This window comes from Balaenoptera borealis, assembly GCF_965194805.1.
Source record: "Balaenoptera borealis genome assembly, chromosome: 1".
In the NCBI taxonomy this organism is placed as follows: Eukaryota; Metazoa; Chordata; class Mammalia; order Artiodactyla; family Balaenopteridae; genus Balaenoptera; species Balaenoptera borealis.
This window is the reverse complement of record NC_138860.1, coordinates 31000399-31024755: the sequence shown is the minus strand read 5'-3', so window position 1 is coordinate 31024755 and position 24357 is coordinate 31000399. Positions and strand designations below refer to the sequence as shown.

At 36.7% G+C, this 24357-nt stretch overlaps 1 protein-coding gene across 1 annotated transcript in view; it reads right to left on the bottom strand.

Moving 5' to 3' along the window:
- Positions 1–1475: 1475 nt before the first annotated feature.
- Positions 1476–24357, bottom strand: part of FH (fumarate hydratase) — a 42413-nt gene continuing 19531 nt past the window's right edge. The window contains exons 3-10 of the mRNA XM_082340942.1: positions 22978–23088; positions 21281–21457; positions 18737–18919; positions 16384–16549; positions 15038–15241; positions 13336–13463; positions 4674–4827; positions 1476–1848 (exon numbers count right to left, since the gene is read on the bottom strand). Of these exons, the coding sequence (XP_082197068.1) occupies positions 1706–1848; positions 4674–4827; positions 13336–13463; positions 15038–15241; positions 16384–16549; positions 18737–18919; positions 21281–21457; positions 22978–23088 (1266 nt within the window). The 3' untranslated portion in view covers positions 1476–1705. The remainder of the gene's footprint in view (positions 1849–4673; positions 4828–13335; positions 13464–15037; positions 15242–16383; positions 16550–18736; positions 18920–21280; positions 21458–22977; positions 23089–24357) is intronic.

Here is a 24357-nt window from a genome sequence, read left to right as displayed (position 1 = left end):
TAGCTGTGCAAAGACTGTTTGAGTCTACAAACCTGATCTGCTATTATCTTTATTACATAAGTGGTTATGTTTCTAGTTGAGCCCTCCAATGACAGCTTGTTTAGATTGAGGATGCCTGCTAAGGCAAAACATCATTCAGTTCCACAACTATAGAACAGTTGCCAGTTTGGTTGTTGAGTTCCAGGCACAATCTGATTTTGTTTTATGATTTTTTTCCAATAAAAATCTTTTTATTTTAAACCAAACAGGCTACAGGAAATCGAACTGCACAAGCATCACATCATCACCATGTGAAAAACACTGCCAAAAACAATACTGCATGGGCTAAAAGTAGATCCTATGGGCTCTACAGTTCCCTTAAAAGGTTTGAAATCCCTTTTATAATAAAAAAAGAATACCCACTCAGGCTTAAGAGATTAGTTGTAAGAATATAATTTCATTTTTCATCACAATACTTCTACAACTTTTAAAAATTGAGGTACAATTGACATATAACATTATATTAGAATTTTAATTATTTTTTAAAATGCTATATATGCTATCTTCTAAATACCACAGCGGAGTTGGTGTTAATGAGTCTAATTTTCCAAGAATAAATATCAGGAGTAAGTATTCCTTTTTTTTTAAACACACTTGATAGAGCAGTACTTACAGATGAGATGCTTTAGCTAGTGGGACTCACTCTCTTCATAATCCTGTTATTAATTATACATGTGGGAGGGGAAAAAAGAACAAACCAAACTGTTCCAACTCCCTACATAATTGAGGTTGGGTCTATTTTAAACAAAGCCTTCACTTGCAGGTTTAAATCATCTTAACCTGGATCTCCCTAGATCTGCTAATTCAAAATTCCCTGAGGTTGTTTCAAATGAACTCCTGCTGAAAAATCCTGGCACTGGTGCACAGAGAGATGATGGGCAAGACTCACTCCCATGACACCCTCCCTTTCTTTCCAAGCTTCCTGCTTGCACCCCTTATCCTTTTTAATCCATGTCCTATAATTCTTGACTCAGTCTTTCCAGTCTTCCTAGGATAATTTAAATAAGGTCAGGAGGTGTGTGTGTCTGTGTAATTAGCACATAGGATATATATGTCTTAATTTTGTTAATCTATCCTATTTCCTTATATATGTGTACATATATATATTCCATATATATGCATGCACGTGTGCATGCATGCATACACACATACAAACACTCACAACCCCACTTAGGAGGGCAAATGCTTGATCAGCTTATGCTCCCAAATCACAGGAAAATAAAAGATGTCTGAAGACCTAACTTGGGAATGAGCTAACAAGTACTTTTTTACTATAGGGGAATTTTTTTAAAACAAAAACCACCCAAAAAAATTACAACTCTTTAAAAACTGATATGGCTCTTATAAAACATTTGAAATGGTAAACACCCATACACAAAAATCACAGATTCAACTATATAATACGAGTCAATTAACACAAAAGAAAAATAAGTCTGTTTTCCTTTTGATTTTATACAATTTAATGATTTTATTTTACACTTTTAAAATTCATTTTGGACCTAGCATGTCCTGGCGTTTTATACACTGACCAAACTGCTCTGCTAGAGACAGTCAAGTTCAATAGCAGTTTCCTTTCACATTTATCCATTTTTGTTTAAGAAATATAAGGAGTCTGTTTCACTTTTTATTTTATATGACAATCATTTTTATTATGAATTTATTTAAATCACTTTGGACCCAGCATGTCCTTAGGTTTTACCCACTCGTCAAACTGCTCTGCTGTGAGATAGCCAAGTTCAATAGCAGTTGCCTTTAAGGTCGATCCATTTTTGTGAGCAGTCTTAGCAATCTTGGCTGCTTTGTCATACCCTAAAGAAAAAATTAAAAGGCGATGTAGGAGTTAATAGTGAAACTTCGTTTTCTAAAGCAAAAGGTAATCATTATTTACTTAATGCTACTGATCTCTTAAGTAAACATTTTTTAATCTTAAAAATATTTAGTAGTGGATTATCTTGATAGTTGTCATTTCTTGTATGGAATAAAACCTTTACTTTTCTGAAGTAATACATACTTCCCTTTCTACAAGATTTGTCCCTAAATTAGAATTGCCCACTAACCCAGATATTTTCATAAGGGGGAAAATATATACACATAGACGCATCTCTCTCTCTTGATATATATGTATACACATACACAAACATGCACACACACACACACACACATACATGGCACCAAGAGATAAAAATATACATCTGACTAGTATAAATGTGCTGTTTCAATAGCATGCTTAACCTGAAAAATTATCTTTCTAACAAAGCATTAACAAGCTCAATGCTGCAGCACTACAGAAAATACAGGACTGCACAACCAGGAACTATGGTAAAGGGCTCTAAGAGGGAAAAGAGAGGAGAGTCCTCTTGCAATGAGGGAAGAGCCGGCAGGGCTCTGAGGAGAGATGAGCCTTCAGGGCCGCTTCCAATATCTCTCTCTGGTTCAGCACTCCATGCCCTCGCCTCTTTCCAGACATTACAAGGGTACAAGTTGGGAAGTTTTAATATATATACTTGTGCAAGAGATCACAGGTCTACTGTTTACTTCAAAGTTACTTGCTTTTAAAATTAATAAAGATAGGGGCAGGGCAATTCTGCAAGTTATCTCGATTTAATGTAACAAAAAAAAAAAAAAAAAAAAAGAAGGCAAAGACCAGAAAGAAGGGAAAAAACAAAAATGAAACCAGTGAAAGAGAAAAACAAACAAACAAACAAACAACCCAGGATTAGAGGACTATGACCAGAGAGAAGAAGCCTGCTGAGGCAATATGATTATTGACCAAGCAACATGTTATGTGTCATGTGCAATTATCAACCACCTACAAGATGTTATGTGTAGTATGCAATTAATCTACCTATAAAACATATTATGGACATAGTTAATAATAAAATTAATTTGTGAATGCTAAGCATGTTGAAAAGGCATTTACTGGTCAGACTAACTTTGAGAGAAAGAATTCTCATGTCAAACCTTTGGGGTCAATATTAGACATTCTGTACTTTTATGTTAATAATGACATTAAAGTCTATGCATTATGCTAACCCTTTCAGTTCTCTTCTTCAAGTCCCACAAAACACGATTACCAATCAGCCTGTTACATAATGAGCACAAACAGAACCCATGATGTGGAGTTGTAAGGCTCATGCTCTGTCAACCAGTAAGGTGTGGTTTGCCCACTTGTCCTTGTACGGCCTTTACCTCACATTAAATTGACTCTAAGAAAGACATCAATCATTCTGCTTTAGGAGTATCTCAATGTTTCTGTAACAAATTCTGTAGTATATATGTGATGAAACATTTCTCACATGAGCCTTTGGGTTCCTCTGTATATGTCTCCAGTTGAATGCTGATGTACAATTATTTCAAAAGAGCCCAGCATTACTGTCAATCTTAATACTATTCCAAAGAGCACATAGCATATTGGGCTCAGAGTTACCTGAAGCAGTTATATGAGCTCTAACTTTATAAGACTGAAATTATAGCTTGACATGAAGCCAAGAATATAAAATCAGCCTTGAAAGTTCAGGATTATTGAAGTAAGACTGTTTTAAAACAGTAATCATATCACACCAAATGACTGCATCATAACTTGTTCTAATGCAGAAAATCAAAGAATACATTAATAACCTCAGCTCAGCAGTAAGGAGAAGGTGAGAAAAGGCTTTTAACACATTATAACAATGCAATGAACACCTCAAAATCCATGACTTAAAGCAGTGTATTTAATGGGGATCACTAGTCAATCTACAATCCAAGCTAATATTTCTGAATCTACATAATGAAATATTTATAAATCTGGAAAAGGCTTGCAACACAAAAGCCATGGTTTTAGACAAAATATTTGTATTTCCCCCCTTTCCCTACAAGCAATGCATACATAACCCTCTTTCTTTTAATTTAATCCATTTCTGAGTTGAATAAAACAACAAAAACAAAGTATAATATAGCATCTAGAGAAGGTAGAAAAATGAATTCATTCATTGTTAATCAGCCAGTGCCACCTAGTGACATTAAAAACTGAGAGGACACTTAATATCTGAATTTAGTGTCCCACAATATCTGAATTCCATTAAGATTAAAATAAGTTTAAAGTTCTACTTCTGGGGCTTCCCTGGTGGCGCAGTGGTTGAGAGTCTGCCTGCCAATGCAGGGGACACGGGTTCGAGTCCTGGTCTGGGAGGATCCCACATGCCGCGGAGCGGCTGGGCCCGTGCGCCACAATTGCTGAGCCTGCGCGTCTGGAGCCTGTGCTCCGCAACAAGAGAGGCTGCGATGGTGAGAGGCCCGCGCACCGCGATGAAGAGTGGTCCCCGCTCGCCACAGCTGGAGGAAGCCCTCGCACAGAAACGAGGACCCAACACAGCCAAAAATAAATAAATTAAAAAAAAAAAAAAAAAAAAGTTCTACTTCTGAACTTAGCACATTTCAAATAAAATGAAGCATAATCAATCAAGATTTTGAAAGAAATATGACACCATAAAGGTTATAAAGATATATAGCATCTTTCAACACAATTTGAAATGTCTTAAGAGATCGTCCAAAAGAAATCTGTTGTTCACAAACATTGATCCAGTAGTCTTTTAAAAATTTTTCAGCTTTTAACTCTGTATTCAAAATGACACTATTACTCTTTAAATGCATACCTATATGAGGATTAAGAGCTGTCACCAACATTAGAGACTCATTCATTAGCTTGTTGATCCTTTCTGTGTTGGCCTGGATTCCCACCACACAGTTTTCTGTGAAGGAAACTGATGCATCCCCCAACAGTCTGGCTGAGTGTAACACATTTTTAATCTAAGAGAGAGAGACAGACTTATTAAGCCTAACTTTTTTCTTTGTCCAATAACACATTATTTGCGATTCATAAATGAATATGTAGTACAATTAACATATAGCACTCCTACAACCTGTAAGGCATCATACCCAAGAAAAAAAATATGAAAGAAATTATAAACATCTCAGGGCACCGAACTGCCCTTTTAAGAGGTAAAAAGGCATAAATACAAATAAATAAAACACAAGATATTCTGTGGTATTATAAAATACAGGTATGAAATGTTAAAGGGCATAGAGAGAGAAATAAATTCCAGTTGTAGGAGTCGATAAAGTTTTATTTGATGGACAGCACTTAAATAGCCAGAGATGGAAAAAGAATCTTCTATGCAGAAGGAAGAGAAACAAAGATGCAGAGGTTAGAAAGTTCAGCGTGAGGAGATTGGTTCAAGATGGCGGAGTAGAAGGACGTGCTCTCACTCCCTCTTGCAAGAACACCAGAATCACAACTAACTGCTGAATAGTCATCGACAGGAAGACACTGGAACTCACCAAAAAAGATACCCCATATCCAAAGACAAAGGAGAAGCCACAGTGAGATGGTAGGAGGGGCACAATCACAAGAAAATCAAATCCCATAACTGCTGGGTGGGTGACTCACAAACTGGAGAACACTTATACCAGAGAAGTTCACCCACTGGAGTGGAGGTTCTGAGCCTCACAACAGGTTTCCCAATCTGGGGGTCAGTCAACAGGAGGAGGAATTCCTAGAGAATCAGACTTTGAAGGCGAGTGGGATTTGATTGCAGGACTTTGACAGGACTGGGGGAAACAAAGACTCTACTCTTGGAGGGCACACACAAAGTAGTGTGTGCATCGGGACCCAGGGGAAGGAGCAGTGACCCCATAGGAGACTGAACCAACCAGACCTACCTGCTAGTGTTGGAGGGTTCCCTGCAGAGGCGGGGGGTGACTGTGTGTCACTGTGAGGACAAGGACACTGGCAGCAGAAAGTCTGGGAAGTACTCCTTGGAGTGAGCCCTCCCAGATTCTGCCATTAGCCCCACCAAAGAGCCCGGGTAGGTTCAAGTGTTGGGTCACCTCAGGCCAAACAACCAACAGGGAGGGAACCCAACCCTACTCATCAGCAGGCAAGTGGAATAAACTTTTACTGAGCTCTGCCCACCAAAGCAACAGCCAGCTCTACCCACCACCAGTCCCTCCCATCAGGAAACTTGCACAAGCCTCTTAGTTAGCCTCATCCACCAGAGGGCAGACAGCAGAAGCAAGAAGAACTACAATCCTGCAGCCTGTGGAACAAATACCACATTCACAGAAAGACAGACAAGATGAAAAGGCAGACGGCTATGTATCAGATGAAGGAACAAGATAAAACCCCAGAAAAACAACTAAATGAAGTGGAGATAGGCAACCTTCCAGAAAAAGAATGCAGAATAATGATAGTGAAGATGATCCAGGACCTTGGAAAAAGAATGGAGGCAAAGATCGAGAAGATGAAAGAAATGTTTAACAAGGATCTAGAAGAGTTAAAGAACAAACAAACAGAGATGAACAACACAATAACTGAAATGAAAAATATACTAGAAGGAATCAATAGCAGAATAACTGAGGCAGAAGAACGGATAAGTGACCTGGAAGACAGAATGGTGGCATTCACTGCTGCGGAACAGAATAAAGAAAAAAGAACGAAAAGAAATGAAGACAGCCTAAGAGATGTCTGGGACAACATTAAACACAACAACATTCGCATTATAGGGGTCCCAGAAGGAGAAGAGAGAGAGAAAGGACCCGAGAAAATATTTGAAGAGATTATAGTCAAAAACTTCCCTAACATGGGAAAGGAAATAGCCACCCAAGTCCAGGAAGTGCAGAGAGTCCCATACAGGATAAACCCAAGGAGAAACACGCTGAGATACATAGTAATCAAATTGGCAAAAATTAAAGACCAAGAAAAATTATTGAGAGCAAAAAGGGAAAAATGACAAGTAACATAAAAGGGAACTCCCATAAAGTTAACAGCCGATGTCTCAGCAAAAACTCTACAAGCCAGAAGGGAGTGGCATGATATACTTAAAGTGATGAAAGGGAAGAACCTACAACCAAGATTACTCTACCCGGCAAGGATCTCATTCAGATTCGATGGAGAAATTAAAAACTTTACAGACAATCAAAAGCTAAGAGAATTCAGCACCACAAAACCAGCTCTACAACAAATGCTAAAGGAACTTCTCTAAGTGGGAAACACAAGAGAAGAAAAGGACCTACAAAACAAACCCAAAACAATTAAGAAAATGCTCATAGGAACATACATATTGATAATTACCTTAAATGTGAATGGATTAAATGCTCCAACCAAAAGACACAGGCTTGCTGAATGGATACAAAAACAAGATCCATATATATGCTGTCTACAAGAGACCCACTTCAGACCTAGGGACACATTCAGACTGAAAGTGAGGGGATGGAAAAAGATATTCCATGAAAATGGAAATCAAAAGAAAGCTGGAGTAGCAGTACTCATATCAGATAAAATAGACTTTAAAATAAAGAATGTTATAAGAGACAAGGAAGGACACTACATAATGATCTACTACATAAGGGATCAATCCAAGAAGAAGATATAACAATTATAAATATATATGCACCCAACCTAGGAGCACCTCAATACATAAGGCAACTGCTAACAGCTCTAAAAGAGGAAATCGACAGTAACACAGTAATAGTGGGGGACTTTAACACCTCACTTACACCAATGGACAGATCATCCAAAAAAAAATTAATAAGGAAACACAAGCTTTAAATGACACAATAGACCAGATAGATTTAATTGATATTTATAGGACATTCCATCCAAAACCAGCAGATTACAATTTCTTCTCAAGTGCGCACGGAACATCCTCCAGGATAGATCACATCTTGGGGCACAAATCAAGCCTCAGTAAAGTTAAGAAAATTGAAATCGTATCAAGCATCTTTTCTGGCCCCAATGCTATGAGATTAGAAATCAATTACAGGGAAAAAAACATAAAAAGCACAAACACATGGAGGCTAAACAATACGTTACTAAATAACCAAGAGATCACTGAAGAAATCAAAGAGGAAATCAAAAAATACCTAGAGACAAATGACAATGAAAACACGATGATCCAAAACGTATGCGATGCAGCAAAAGCAGTTCTAGGAGGGAAGTTTATAGCTATACAAGCCTACCTCAAGAAACAAGAAAAATCTCAAACAATCTAATGTTACACTTAAAGGAATTAGAGAAAGAAGAACAATCAAACCCAAAGTTAGCAGAAGGAAGAAATCATAAAGATCAGATCAGAAATAAATGAAATAGAAACAAAGAAAACAACAGCAAAGATCAATAAGACTAAAAGCTGGTTCTTTGAGAAGATAAACAAAATTGATAAACCATTAGCCAGACTCATCAAGAGGGAGAGGACTCAAATCAATAAAATCAGAAATGAAAAAGGAGAAATCACAACTGACACTGCAGAAATACAAAGGATTATAAGAGATTACTACAAACAACTATATGCCAGTAAAATGGACAACCTGGAAAAAATGGACAAACACTTAGAAAGGTATAACCTTCCAAGACTGAACCAGGAAGAAACAGAAAATATGAACAGACCAATCACAAGTAATGAAATTGAAACTGTGATTAAAAATCTTCCAACAGGGGCTTCCCTGGTGGCGCAGTGGTTGAGAATCTGTCTGCTAATGCAGGGGACACGGGTTCGAGCCCTGGTCTGGGAGGATCCCACATGCCGCGGAGTGGCTGGGCCCGTGAGCCACAGTTGCTGAGCCTGCGCGTCTGGAGCCTGTGCTCCGCAACAAGAGAGGCCGCGACAGTGAGAGGCCCGCGCACCGCGATGAAGAGTGGCCCCCGCTTGCCGCAACTGGAGAAAGCCCTCGCACAGAAACGAAAGACCCAACACAGCCAAAAATAAATAAATTAATTAATTAAAAAAAAAAAAAAAAAAAAAAAAAAAAAAAATCTTCCAACAAACAAAAGTCCAAGACCACATGGCTTCACAAGTGAATTCTATCAAACATTTAGAGAAGAACTAATACCCATCGTTCTCAAACTCTTCCAAAAAATTGCAGAGGAAGGAAAACTCCCAAACTCATTCTATGAGGCCACCATCACCCTGATACCAGAACCAGACAATGATACTACAAAATAAGAAAATTACAGACCAATATCACTGATGAATATAGATGCAAAAATCCTCAACAAAATACAAGCAAACAGAATCCAACAACACGTTAAAAGGATCATACCCCATGATCAAGTGGGATTTATCCCAGGGATGCAAGGATTCTTCAATATATGCAAATCAATCAATGTGATATACCATATTAACAAACTGAAGAATAAAAACCATATGATCATCTCAATAGATGCAGAAAAAGCTTTTGACAAAATTCAACACCCATTTATGATAAAAACTCTCCAGAAAGTGGGCATAGAGGGAACCTACCTCAACATAATAAAGGCCATATATGACAAACCCACAGCAAACATCATTCTCAATGGTGAAAAACTGAAAGCATTTCCTCTAAGATCAGGAGCAAGATAAGGATGTCCACTCTCGCCACTATTATTCAACATAGTTTTGGAAGTCCTAGCCACGGCAATCAGAGAAGAAAAAGAAATAAAAGTAATCCAAATTGGAAAAGAACAAGCAAAACTGTCACTGTCTGCAGATGACATGATATTATACATGGAGAATCCTAAGGATGCCACCAGAAAACTACTAGAGCTAATCAATGAATTTGGTAAAGTTGCAGGATACAAAATTAATGCACAGAAATCTCTTGCATTCCTATACACTAATGATGAAAAATCTGAAAGAGAAATTAAGGAAACACTCCCATTTACCACTGCAACAAAAAGAATAAAATACCTAGGAATAAACCTACCTAGGGAGACAAAAGACCTGTATGCAGAAAACTGTAAGACACTGTTGAAAGAAATTAAAGATGATACCAACAGATGGAGAGATATACTATGTTCCTGGATTGGCAGAATCAATATTGTGAAAATGAGTATACTACCCAAAGCAATCTACAGATTCAATACCATCCCTATCAAATTACCAATGTCATTTTTTACAGAACTAGAACAAAAAATCTTAAAATTTGTATGGAGACACAAAAGACCCCGAATAGCCAAAGCAGTCTTGAGGGAAAAAAAAGGAGCTGGAGGAATCAGACTCCTTGACTTCAGACTATACTACAAAGCTACAATAATCAAGACAATATGGTACTGGCACAAAAACAGAAATACAGATCAATGGAACAGGATAGAAAGCCCAGAGATAAACCCATGCACCTATGGTCAACTAATCTATGACAAAGGAGGCAAGGATATACAATGGAGAAAAGACAGTCTCTTCAATAAGTGGTACTGGGAAAACTGGACAGCTACATGTAAAAGAATGAAATTAGAACACTCCCTAACACCATACACAAAAGTAAACTCAAAACGGATTAGAGACCTAAATATAAGACCGGACACTATAAAACTCTTAGAGGAAAACATAGGAAGAACACTCTTTGACATAAATCACAGCAAGATCTTTTTTGATCCACCTCCTAGAGTAATGGAAATAAAAACAAAAATAAACAAATGGGACCTAATGAAACTTAAAAGCTTTTGCAAAGCAAAGGAAACTACAAACAAGACGAAGAAACAACCCTCAGAATGGGAAAAAATATTTGCAAACGAATCAACAGACAAAGGATTAATCTCCAAAATATACAAACAGCTCATGCAGCTCAATATTAAAAAGACAACCCAATCAAAAAATGGGCAGAAGACCTAAATAGACATTTCTCCAAAGAGTACATACAGATGGCCAAGAAGCACATGAAAAGCTGCTCAACATCACTAATATTAGAGAAATGCAAGTCAAAACTACAATGAGGTATCACCTCACACCAGTTAGAACGGGCATCATCAGAAAATCTACAAACAACAAATGCTGGAGAGGGTGTGGAGAAAAGGGAACCCTCTTGCACTGTTGGTGGGAATGTAAATTGTTACAGCCACTATGGAGAACAGTATGGAGGTTCCTTAAAAAACTAAAAATAGAATTACCATATGACCCAGCAATCCCACTACTGGGCATATACCCTGACAAAACCATAATTCAAAAAGACACATGCACCCCCAATGTTCATTGCTGCGCTATTTACAATAGCCAGGTCATGGAAGCAACCTAAATGCCCATCAACAGACGAATGGATAAAGAAGAGGTGGTATATATATACAATGGAATATTACTCAGCCATAAAAAGGAACGAAATTGGGTCATTTGTAGAGACGTGGATGTATCTAGAGACTGTCTTACAGAGTGAAGTAAGTCAGAAAGAGAAAAACAAATATCGTATATTAACACATATATGTGGAATCTAGAAAAATGGTACAGATGAACCAGTTTGCAGGGCAGAAATAGAGACACAGATGTAGAGAACAAACGTATGGACACCAAGGGGGGAAAGCAGCAGGGGGTGGTGGTGGTGTTGTGATGAATTGGGAGATTGGGATTGACATGTATACACTGATGTGTATAAAATGGATGACTAATAAGAACCTGCTGTAGAAAAAAATAAATAAAATAAAATTCCAAAAAAAACAAAAAGAAAGTTCAGCGTGAGTTTGAGGCAATCAGTGAAATCAGGGCTTCTCAGTTCTTAATGATCACCACGTTTTTTATGCTTAACAAAATAAATATTCCATAATCCCTTGAAAATAACCTTTCACACAGTATTTTAAAACAGTATAAAGTCAATTAGTTTGTTTTAGCCGTTTTTTTCTTTTTGGTATCATTTCCAATATATATTAAGATATATATCCACATCCTAATCTCTCTGGTCTAAAATCCCAGGGTCTGAAAACCAGACTCCCAACAATGGACTCTAGTAGAAGACACAGAACTTCAAGGTTTAATTTGATACTAATGACTTTATTATATGGCAAATGTTGATTATCTTGACTTATTTTCTATTAAAAACAAAACAGACCTTTGTTTAAAAATAAATTGGCAAGACACTTATTGTTATGCACATATATTTGCCAGGCAGCTGGTGTTAACTGTTTGGAATTTGACCTGAAAGGAAAAGCTTATTGGTCTGGGGCTTCCCTGGTGGCGTAGTGGTTAAGAATCCGCCTGCCAACGCAGGGGACACGGGTTCAAGCCCTGGTCCGGGAAGATTCCACATGCCGTGGAGCAACTAAGCCCGTGCACCACAACTACTGAGCCTGCAAGCCACAATTACTAAGCCCATGTGCCACAATTACTGAAGCCCACGCACCTAGAGCCTGTACTCCAAAATGAAGAGCAGCCCCCGCTTGCCACAACTAGAGAAAGCCTGCGCACAGCAGTGAAGACCCAATGAAGCCAAAAATAAATTAATTAATTAATTAAAAAAAAAAACGCTTATCGGTCTGAGTTGTGCTTTGGTCTGTCTTCTTTCTATTTTCCACCAGAATGTACATTCCATAAGGGCAAAAAAAAAATCTGTCTTGTTCATTGTTCTATCACTAGCAACGAGTACAGTGCCTGACACAGACTAGTACTCAATAAATATTTGATGAATACACTGAATGAATACACTAAATATTTGTTATTTGCATATTCTTATCAAATTAAAATCAGACTTTACACCAGACACAAACTGGAAATAAGCCTCTAATATATACTTAGATATAACACTTCACACAAATAAAGGATTGTAAATGATAATAGCTCCATTATCTGAAGTTGGGGAAACTGGATAAAAGATGATGCCGTTTTGTTCTGTCTTCATAAAGATGAAGGAAAAAGAATAGATCGAGTGGACACAATGTTTTCAAGGTGTGTGGAAGAGTAAAACCAATGGAAGAAAGCCTTGAGAAAGGGAAGAGAACTGGAGAGAAAGTGCTGAAGAAACCAAGGAAAAAGAGTGTTCCAAGGAGCAGCAAGTCAAGGTCAGATGTTAGTTAAGAGCCATGGCATGTCTGTTGGACTCAAGACGTCACAAGTGCTACAAGAACAATTCAAACATAAGTGCAGGGGTGGAAGTCAGACTGCAGTGCAAATGAGAGTGAGAGTGGGTATTTCTTTAAAAAGGCTGAATTTAGAGAGAGGAAGAAAGCAGCAGCATGAGAAGGAGACAGGCTGGAAGGAGAGTTTCTTTCTTTTTTTTTAATTGAGGAGACTAGAACTTATTTCTAGCAATTGGCATCCCCAGTGGCGAGGGAAAAGAAAGAAACCTATACCTTACTTTCAGAATTTTTCTTCCTATTACAAAAAGCAAACCACCAATTACTTAAGCTAAAAGTCACGTAATTAAATATACAGGATTAATCCTCTAACATTAACATATGTTTAACTTCCAACTGCTACTATATTATCCAAGTACCTAAAGAATTGTAAGAAACCTTAATGAAAGACAGAAACCAAGACAACTAGCTTTCGGTTTAAGACATTAAAAATCAAATTTAAAGCTTACCATCAATGGCTTGAAAACATTCAACTCAAAATGTCCATTGCTGCCTCCAATGGTAACGGCGACATGATTGCCCATGACCTGGGCTGCAACCATGGTCACTGCCTCACACTGGGTGGGGTTCACCTTGCCTTCAAGAAAACCACCAAAGAGAGGTATCACATCAAACACACTTGTGGCTTCGAGTATGAGTTTAAGATTAGGTTTTATATCAAATAATCAAGAGAAGAAGGAAAACTAACGTCATTAAATAAAGACATATAATAAAGCAATGTCCCAACCATCAGTGCTGTTTAATGAAACAAACCATGTAGCCAGCAACTCTGAACCACGCAATGGCTACTAAGCAGAGTACCTACAACTGCACGGTAGGTACAGCTCTTTTCGCCTTCGTGGCTTACATGCGCTCTAGAAATAGTTATGGAGCCAGGCGCTGAATATACAACAGTGAGGAAGAAGGATGCAGCCCCTGCCCTCACAGAGCTCGGAGGCGAGGGAGAGAGAATTGGCAATTATGATAGATAAGGGGTCAATACAGAGAAGTGCAGACTGCTGTGGGAATACCTATAAAAGAAGCACCTCACCAACATCGGGAGGCTTCCCAGAGGAAACTGATGTTAAGCTGGAATTTTCCTATTTGAGTTTCCAGAACTTACCACCCTGTAACACTCCTCTGACAAGCTCAAGTTTGAACCAAACATCTCTGATTCCTCTGACAAGTACAAAGCAACACAGTGGGAAGATTAGTTCCTTATCTGTGACTCTGCATTTCTCTTTTTTAGGTAATCACCTTGAATTTGCAATCAACTGAACTCATGTCATTTTTCAACATGACATACTTTAAAATCAGATCTTTTCTCATTCTACACATGCCTAGATCTAAAAGAATCTATAGTCAGGTCTTTCTTTTTCACTCTTGTCAGTTTTAGTCCAACTAGAGTCCTTTATGAATCTAGACTCTGTCATCTGATGTACTGCTATTTCAACTTTATCTGCTAATATGATCAACACATATTCTCTACCTTCACCCTCAGTCACCAGTAAAGTGGTGAAAGGGCAGAGCCCTTCAGCTTGCTGCCAAGATATCCCTCCAGTCTGAAGTCAACTCATTAGGCACTCCTTAAATGTCACTGTTCACCCAGCTACATTTATGTAACAGTATTGCCCACACTTCTCCACTGGATTCCATGAATATCAAGTGAGTCCACCAAATGACTTACTGGAATCCAGACATCAAGAAAAGAAGGAAATCCAACTTCATTAAATAAAGTAAGACATATAATAAAGCAAGGTCCCAACCATATCTGTGGAGCCTCCCTTACCTAACTGGCCAAAACCTAAAGCAAAAAATGAAATAAGAGGCATTTGATACAATTCATCTTTATTCATCCCATGCTGATCACTTTAACAGCCTGTTCTAGAATTCTATTTGCTTTGGATTGTAAAAGATAGAACTATTACATATTTTCTAAGGTGGAAATCAAAATACATGCTGCTAACTAAAATTCTTTTCTCCTATATTGTTGGGTGATGTCCCCAGAAGTCCTGATCAAAAGTAGCCCACAAAGACATTCTGAAACAAGTGCACCACACATGTCCCCATCCACTTTGAGATCACGTTAAACAAAAGCAGATACGCTCTGCAGATGAGAATGCCTGGGTTCTAGTCAAGTTCCAGTTCTGAATTTACCAGCTATGTGATTACCTGGCATGATACTGCTTCCTGGTTCATTTTCAGGCAAAATCAGTTCTCCCAGACCTGAGCGAGGACCAGAACCCAGAAAACGAATATCATTTGCAATCTTCATCAGACTGCAAGCGGTAGTGTTCATGGCTCCACTGAGTTCAACCAAAGCATCATGAGCAGCCAGAGCTTCAAATTTATTTGGAGCTGTGACAAAAGGCAAGCCTGAAGAAAAAATAATAACCTATATGAGTTAACAGGTAAAATCAAACATTTTTCTAATATCAGCAAGTTAAACAGAAAGTGCCAGTATATGAAAAGCAAAAAAAGAACAGAATAAAAATTTTACTTCAGAAAAAAGTGCTTAAGACTCAAGCTTTGTCTACATTTCTTCAAGAAGTCCTAAAGGGGTAGAAAATCTGATGATACTAGCACACTTAAAAGATAAAAAGAAGAAGTACAATAAATGTTGAAAGAAATATAAAATATTGAAAGAAAAAACATTATCCTACTGCAAACACCTGTGTATGATGCCTGACTACGCTTCAGTAAAGAGGCAAAGTAGGTAAAGTTCACTCTGCTTTATTCCACACTCCTTTCCTAGTACAATTTTCCCCCCATTTTAGGTGTTCTATTCTCTTCTCTAGCCAGGACCCACAAGGTCCTCTGAGAGATTAGGGAGCCAAAATGAGTTAGACATTCTCAATCTCTCCCATGTTCAAATTTTTAAAAATCTACATATTCTAAACCCCATAATACAGTTCTTCTTGATTAAAATTTGATTAAAAAAAAAATCTCTGCTAGTAAGCAATAATGAGCATTGTATAATTATCTGTACCCTAACTCTCTGGTAATATCTGTGTCTTAATAAGAGTTTTCTGGAGATAATAGCTCTAATAACAGTTATCATTATCAAGAGCACAGTACTCTACTAAAGGAAAGAGAATTCAAAAAGGTCATTAATTCAAAGAAATGTCACAGCATGCCATAGGAAAAAAAGAAATTAAGCCTGTCAATCTCTAACGTATTTGTCATTCAAATGAATTTCTCAACCATCAGTTGATTCCTCCTGCTTTGAAAATGAGTATTCAAAACAGCTTTAAATGGAAAATAATTGAATACTACCAGATAGTAAGCAAAGTTAGCACTGACAGATTTTAATAATTACATGCTGTATGAACTTACAGATGGAAAACTTTTAAAAAGCAAAAGGTTAACATTACAACTTCTGAAATAGACACAAAGTACATGTTTGATGGGAAAATATTATTTCTAACTTTAAATTTGTTCAGAATTCAAAGCAGAAACACCCAGAAAAATACAGACTAGTATAATGGAAATGAGTAACAAACCGTGTTATCACCTACCTGTGAGTGCAGCCACTTTTGCGGCAACCTTTTCTGCAAAGCCAATTCTAGTATTTAAACCAGTACCGACAGCAGTGCCCCCAGCTGCGAGCTCATAGATTCTTGGCATGGCACCTTTTATTCTTGTTGTTGCATATTTCACTTGTTGAACATAACCACTAAATTCCTGAAAAGCAAAAGAAATTAAGGTGAGAACATATAATTTTCTAATGGCATACAAGTTACTCTAACTACATTAAATTCAAGTTTTTAAAAAACACGTTTCAGGTACAAAATTAGAAGCTACTCAAGTGGTAATTGTATTATTTAATTCATATGATAAACAAAGAATAGGAGAGAAAGAGAATTTATAAGCCTATCAGGTAGACAATGCCACTGATAACATGTGGCCTATTTATAAACTAGTCTTTTAATAGAAAGCAAAGAAAAACAACACAGGAAATTTAAAAAAAAACTTTACTAGATTAAATTATCAGTTTATTTGTAAATTATTTATTTTTTGGTGTATCTCAAACAACTCTGAGAAAGAAAAAAACTGAATCCCCTCAAGAAAAATGCAAACATAGAAATATCCTCCATACAATTTCAGTTAAAAAACCTGATATGGAATTTGAGGATGTTTTACAGGGACTCAAGAAGCTACGTGACTCACTGAACAGCGTAAGAAGGTAACAGGTAAGAGTTAAGACTATAGCTTCAAGATGCATTTTAATTCTGCTATTAATGCCACACTGGTTCACAAAGTATAATATCCTTTAAGTAAAGTAACCACAGAATTGATCACGTTTAGAACATAGCAAGGGCCCTATCAAGAATTATGCAGGGACAGAAGGCATAAACTGGAACTCAACTGAGCAAGCCGGGATATATGGTTACACTAAATCTTTTTTCCTGCCTAAAAACACTGAAAAATCATGAATACTTTTGATTAGTACTAGGATTTCACACTGCTCTAAAGAAAACGTTTTAGAAGATACAACTCCTTTTAGGTAGACTTGGCTCCATCTGATCTAACATCACTTACATATATACTGGCTGGATTCACTTCAGGAATATATTTTTATTGAGGAAAAAAACTGCACTCAAAAACCTCAAAAGACAATTACAATAAAAGCAAGTATAAATGCTTCTGATAAGATAAAATCAAAGAGAAAAATAAAACTTTCTGTCATAAGACGAAGAATGATGATTTTACATAGGAGGCTGAGTAAATGGCCCAACCGGACTTCAGCATATAATGGTTTTCCTACATGTAGCACACAAAAAAGGGAGTATCCAGAGGGATACTCAAACGTTTCAAGAACATATACTGTATCTCCTTAGAAATTATGCATGGTACTAAGAGCCAATGATGTAAAGAGAAATACAATACAGCCTAAGAAACAACTTAATTTAGCAAGCTCAATTTATTCATATCATCTGTAGGTCAATTAATCACTTCCAGTTTTCCTCATTCCTTCCGTGATAAAGTTAAGGTAAATGATCAAGTTTTTTTTCAGTGTTTGCTGTCATCTGAACAAAACTACAAATGAAATCTTTCCAAATAACCAGCAGCCAAACTCTCTCCCTCACCTGAATTTCTACAAAAATACTGTTATTGGATACCTATCCTTTGATACTTGATATAGAATTTGCATATGTCCTACCTCCCAAACTGGAGTGAACTTACTGAGACAAAAACTGTTCCTTGTATTTCCTTCGCAATGCATACTATTAGGCATTCTTTAAAGTATCAATAAAGAAACATAAAAATACTTTCTGGTATTTTGGAAAAGAGAGTAATACCTCTTTTACATGTGGCCAAAACAATTTTAAAGAGTAAGATATGCCCCATTTAATCATTTTAAAATTAATTTTTAAAGAACTTACTAATTTTGAGTAAGAGAGACAACGGAAGAAATTATGATAATGATACTGATGAAGATGATGATGACAGCTAACACCAACATGTGCTTATAATGTGTCAGGGATTGTTCTAAACACTCTACATGAATCAGCTTATTTGAACCTCCTAACTATCCTATGAAAGAGATATTTTCCTCATTCTACAGCTCAGAAAACTGATGCACAGAAAGGCTAAATAATTTTCCTAAGGTCCAATAGTTTGCACATAGCGAAGCTAAGATTTGAACTCAAGTAGACTGATGTGGAGTCTGGCTCATAGCCAGTATGCTCTGCTCTTCTGAGTGGATACCAATAAAAACTGACTACTGACTGGTTAGTGCAGAATCATCTGTCACTGAACTGAATTGTTATAAATTTGGCCTTTTAAACCAGTGTGATTTAGAGGGTAATATGCTGGCCATTTGTACCAAGCCTGCAATTGAACCAAATCTAATCGCACGCAATATACCTGCCCAAGAGTAAGTGGAACAGCATCCTGTGTATGAGTACGCCCAATTTTGATGATCTGGGCAAATTCTTTGGATTTTGCATCAAGGGCATCATGTAGCTTCTGTAGTCCTGGTAGCAGTACTTCATGAACTTCTATTGCAGCAGCAATATGCATTGCTGTGGGAAAAGTATCATTTGAGCTCTGTTGGAAAATTTTCAAAAGAAATGTAAAATGTTAAATCAGAGACAAAAATAAACCAAACTTGAATGCCTCAATTAAAAATCTCACTAAATGACTACTCAAAACTTGGCATATTTAGTACTCAATTACATTTACCTGTGGCAAGTCACTTAGGATCAAGTAAGAAGCAACAACCTGATTTCCTTTGTGGAAGGTATTTAGGACTGTATTACATATACCACCTACAATGAATGTATTATATATTACTATATCTGCCTGCTAAGAAATGACAGCAAGACATAGAGAAGTACAACTAGCAAATGTATGTAAGGATAGCAATAATAAAATATCTTACAGTTAAATAGCACATACAGTCTTTCACAAACACTTCTTCCTTTACTAAACTTGAGGAAAATTCTGTGAGGTAGGTCACCACTTTAAAAATAGAAAAGCTAAACTGTCAAAGAAATTATGTGACTTGCCAAAATATTTACAGTTGGCAGAACTGGGACCTGACCAGGTAGTCTAAATTCCATGCTCTTTCCTCAACTGTAAACCCATACTTTTAAATTACGATGCTATTTTAAAAAATATATTCATTACTCATTTGTTAAACTTTGTATTATGGACATTATCAAACTACTTACAAAAGTAGGATGAATGGTATAATGAACACTCATGTATCTACCACCTGAATTCAAACAATTAGCATATAGCCAATCTTGTTTCATCTGTAACTCCACCTCACTCCTCCATCTGACCATACACACTAGATTATTCTGAAGTAGATTTCAGACTTCAGTATATGTAAAAGATAAACTCATATTTAAAGGCAAGCCTTCGGTTTGCAAAATCCTTCATACAATGGATTTATGTGAAAAAACTTCCTCACTACTTAAAAATATATTAAATTATACTCAGAACCCAGATCTTGGTTTCTAAATATCACTTTCCAATAAGTGATAAGATCCTCCAAGAGCTCTTTGGAAAAATGAGTGCTTATGAGGGCTGGGGCAGGAAAAATACAAGATAAGAAGCCTGGAGCATCTTGTAGCGCAAAAAATTAATAAGTGCCTTAAAAAAAAAAAGGATGGTGGCATGTCCAAAGGACACAGGAGCCAACAAGCTGTAGCTTTGTGGCAACAATATGAGTAGCAATATAAATCCCCAAAATACTGGATTATAACCTTAAGAAAAAAATATTAATGAATTCATACTGATATACATAAATGATTAAATAAATAAATGTCAGGGGAGAGAGAAGACAGTATTCCTTACAGAAAAATTTCAATTAATAAATGTAGAAAGAATGAGGGAAACAGAAAATCACTACTGAAACACTAATGTAGTAATTGTTATTGGCAAGATCCACTGATGAATGTTAAAATTAATAGGCAAAAGTTTAAGGAGAAAGAGGCTGTTTGCATAGCCTCAAAGTTCTCTATTAATTCTGTGGTGATCTTAACACATGTCCAAAAATTTCTTGATACTCCTCCCTTTAGGAAGTGGAGCTTAAGTGTAGTAGCTGGAGTACAGGCTGGACACAGTGGCTTACTTCTACCAAATAGAGAATAGAAGATGGAGAAACCAGGGAGACACCATCTTAACCAAGTGATTCAAGTTAACATCACCAGTACCAAGTCATGTTGCTATCGTGTATCCCGATACGATGCCAGAAGAGCCCTTCATTTCCATAACAGTCTTTCCAAAAATCCACAGTCTCAGTCTAATCATGAGAAAACAACAGACAAACCCATATTGAGGGACATTCTATGAAATACCTGGCCACTGCTTTCAAAAATCACAAAGACAAAAGACAAGCTCTCACAGATTAGAGGAGACTAAGGGGATATGATGACTAAATACAATGTGGAGCGTGGACTGGATCCTGGTTAAGAGAAAAAGGAGATCAATAGAAAACTAGGGAAATCCTAATAAAGCCTGTTTAATTAAGAGTCTTGTACCAATGTTAATTTCTTAGTGTGATAAATGTACCAGGGTTATGTAAAATATTTAATATTAAGGGTAGCTGGGTGAAGGGTATACAGGAACTCTGAAATATCTTTGCAATTCTTATAAATAATTTTATATTTCAAAAGAAAGAGTTTTTAAAAAATAAATCAAACAGCGAAAATATACATATATACTAAATTCAGGTGTCCTAAAAGTGATTTTTTTTCCCCTAAAGGTGCTTTTCATGAAAATTTAAGACATAGACTTAAGATTCCTAAAAGAAATAAGGAGAACATACAAGAAGTCCTTTCCATTAGAGAATGTAAGCAGAATGAACACTCCCTGTCAAAAGTTAATGCCTGTTTTACAAGGAAAATCTCAGGATTCTTTTCAATTTATAACAAAGAAAAGAAGAGATCATATACCGACCTGGCTTTTATTAACATGATCGTTGGGATGCACGGGTTTCTTGCTGCCAAGTTCACCTCCTAGCATTTCAATTGCTCTATTGCTAATGACTTCATTTACATTCATATTTGTCTGGGTTCCTGATCCAGTCTGCCATACCACGAGAGGAAAATGATCATTTAATTTACCTTCAGCTACCTGCAGAGCAAAATGTTAAAAAATGAATTTTAAAAAATAAGAAACATTCATTTACCTATTTAAATCAAATATGATTAAGTTGGTACTACTTATAGTACTATTTTAAAGGTATTCACTTTTTTCATATGCTATTGATGGTGCCACATAGTTCGCGGTTGTCCAGCAAACTGAAGCTCCTGCAGTCTAACCACTGCTACTTTAAAAGGTGAAAGATTATCTATTGTGAATGGTATAACAATTTCACTGACTCCAAATGAAAACTGAATCAAAGATATCTTTCTCCTATGTCTCAACTGCCCTCTAATAATATACAGACAGACCCACCCACCCATTAAGGCTGGCAAATGTGTTAAGTCTCTAGATAAATTTACTGTTGGTACTCAGCAGGAATATCCAACAGATGTTACAGCCAGAGTCAGCATGATAATGAACAAGTGCCTTAACAGTGTGAGTTCACTAATAGCTACTGCATCCCACACATGTCCTATGAGTAGCAACCTCCAAGCATAGACATAAATATGGTCTAGATTTGTCCCTATTTTTGTCATATTTTTGTACTTTTAGTTAATTTGTTAGTTTTTGAATTATAAGCTTTCTAAGAGAGTGGGTGCTTAACTTCACCTTCTGGAATGATTTTAGCTTAAAAAAAATCAGCATGCACTTTAGAAATCTATTACCTTAAACAACTGGTTCACTTTAAAGTAAAACTTTTTTCTTAGTTGTATAAAAATAACAGGTGATCAGTGCAAAAAATTCTGAGAACTAAGAAAAGTATAATAGTCATCATAGTTCTACCCTCAGAAGTAAAGATGATTAGCATTTTGGCATCTCCTTCTAGTCTCTACTTCAAGCAATGGAAGTATATATGTAGATGGAAAAAAACATGTTTTTCTGTTCATTTTTTCAAAACAAAATTAGGATCATAAAATACATGCATTTTACAATCTTTCCTCCCCACCTCTTATATGGTAGGCTTTGTTCTATGACATTCTTTAAAAAACTAAGTTTCCATGGCTTCACAATATAACTTACATAAGCAGCTGTTATAATAAATAGTACTGCAATGAACAACATTATATTCAGAGCTTTTAAACTGTTATCTCTGACTGTTTATCTTTAATTGTGTAAGCAATTAATTATGTTATTAGTGAAATAGTGAAATTACATTCTCCACACATATTATCAAATAACCAACTAGCTTTAAAAGGAATCATCTATACATAAAACAAGAAATCAAATATGTTAAGTTCAAAGAGTATCTCTTCAAAAAGTTTTCTTTAAACTATATAAAGGAAAATAAAGAAAATTAAAAATAAAAGGTATAAAATCATCCAGAAAATTTGCCACAATATTTTAAGCACCATATTAATATCCTCACCAAATAATAATGCTGCCACCCTATGTTGAAACTCATTAACTCAAGAATTCACAGTGCCCCTTTCCTCGTGCCAGCACTTATCATTATCCAGCAGTTAATATGGGTCTGATGCCATTAAGTAAACACACTTATCACCTCTTACCTCATCTGCTGCCTTCATTATTGCATTAGCAATCTTTGGATCAAGACCATAATCCTGGTTTACTTCAGCAGCTGCTCGCTTCAAGATGCCAAATGCTTTAATAACTGGGATCTAGAGTTAATCAGAAAAGTATCTCAAATTTGCAATTTTAGTTAAGCATGAAAGTTTAAGATTACTATCTTATGCAGGTACAAAACCTGTACATAAAACAATAACTTAAGTAACATTATGACCCTAAAATGTTTAGGATATAGAGAAAGATTAAAAATAGATATATAAAAACCAAGAATCATCATTTATCTATTTGTTTAGGGAACCAAACAAAAGCAAATACAATGACTTTTCATAGATATGTACGTATGCCTCACACACACATATACACACATTCACACATATATAATATACCATTCGTCCTATTTATTATAAGACATTATAATGTATATGTTTTTATTTCATATATTTAAAATCAAATGATAATCATTTCACCAGCCTACACCATTATTTCCCCTCACTGGATCCGTGCTACATTATAATTTTTCCTTCTCTTTAGAAAAAACTAAAAATAGCAAATAAAATAAAGGTAGCGGGCTTCCCTGCTGGTGCAGTGGTTGAGAATCCGCCTGCCAATGCAGGGAACACGGGTTCGAGCCCTGGTCTGGGAAGATCCCACATGCCGTGGAGCAACTGGGCCTGTGAGCCACAACTACTGAGCCTGCGCGTCTGGAGCCTGTGCTCCGCAACAAGAGAGGCCGCGACAGTGAGAGGCCCGTGCACCACGATGAAGAGTGGCCCCCGCTTGCCGCAACTAGAGAAAGCCCTTGCACAGAAACGAAGACCCAACACAGCCAAAAATAAATAAATAAATAAATAAATAAATAAATAAATAAATAATAATAATAAAAAAAATAAAGGTAGCAAAATGGTGCTGGGAAAACTGGCCACATGCAAAAGAATGAAACTGGACCACTATCTTATACCATACATAAAAATGAACTCAAAATGGATTAAAGACTTGAATGTTAAGATCTGAAACCATAAAACTCCTAGAAGAAAACATAGGCAGTAAGCTCCTTGACATCAGTCTTGGCAATGATCTTCTGGAGGAGTCCAAAAGAAAAAGCAACAAAAGCAAAAATAAACAAATGGGACTACATCAAAACTAGAAAGCCTCTTCACAGCAAAGCAAACGTCAAAAAAATGAAAATGTGGCAGCTGGAGGGTGCAGGACCTGAGTGCTGGAAGCCAGGGCCCCCTCACCGACAGCGGCCCCGCGTGAAGGCCAGAGGCTGCCAATGCCTCCAAGGAACAGGGTGCTGAGGGGCCCAGGGTCCAAGCACCTAGCTCCTCAAGGGCCACAGAAGCTCCTTGCTGCCCTGGAGC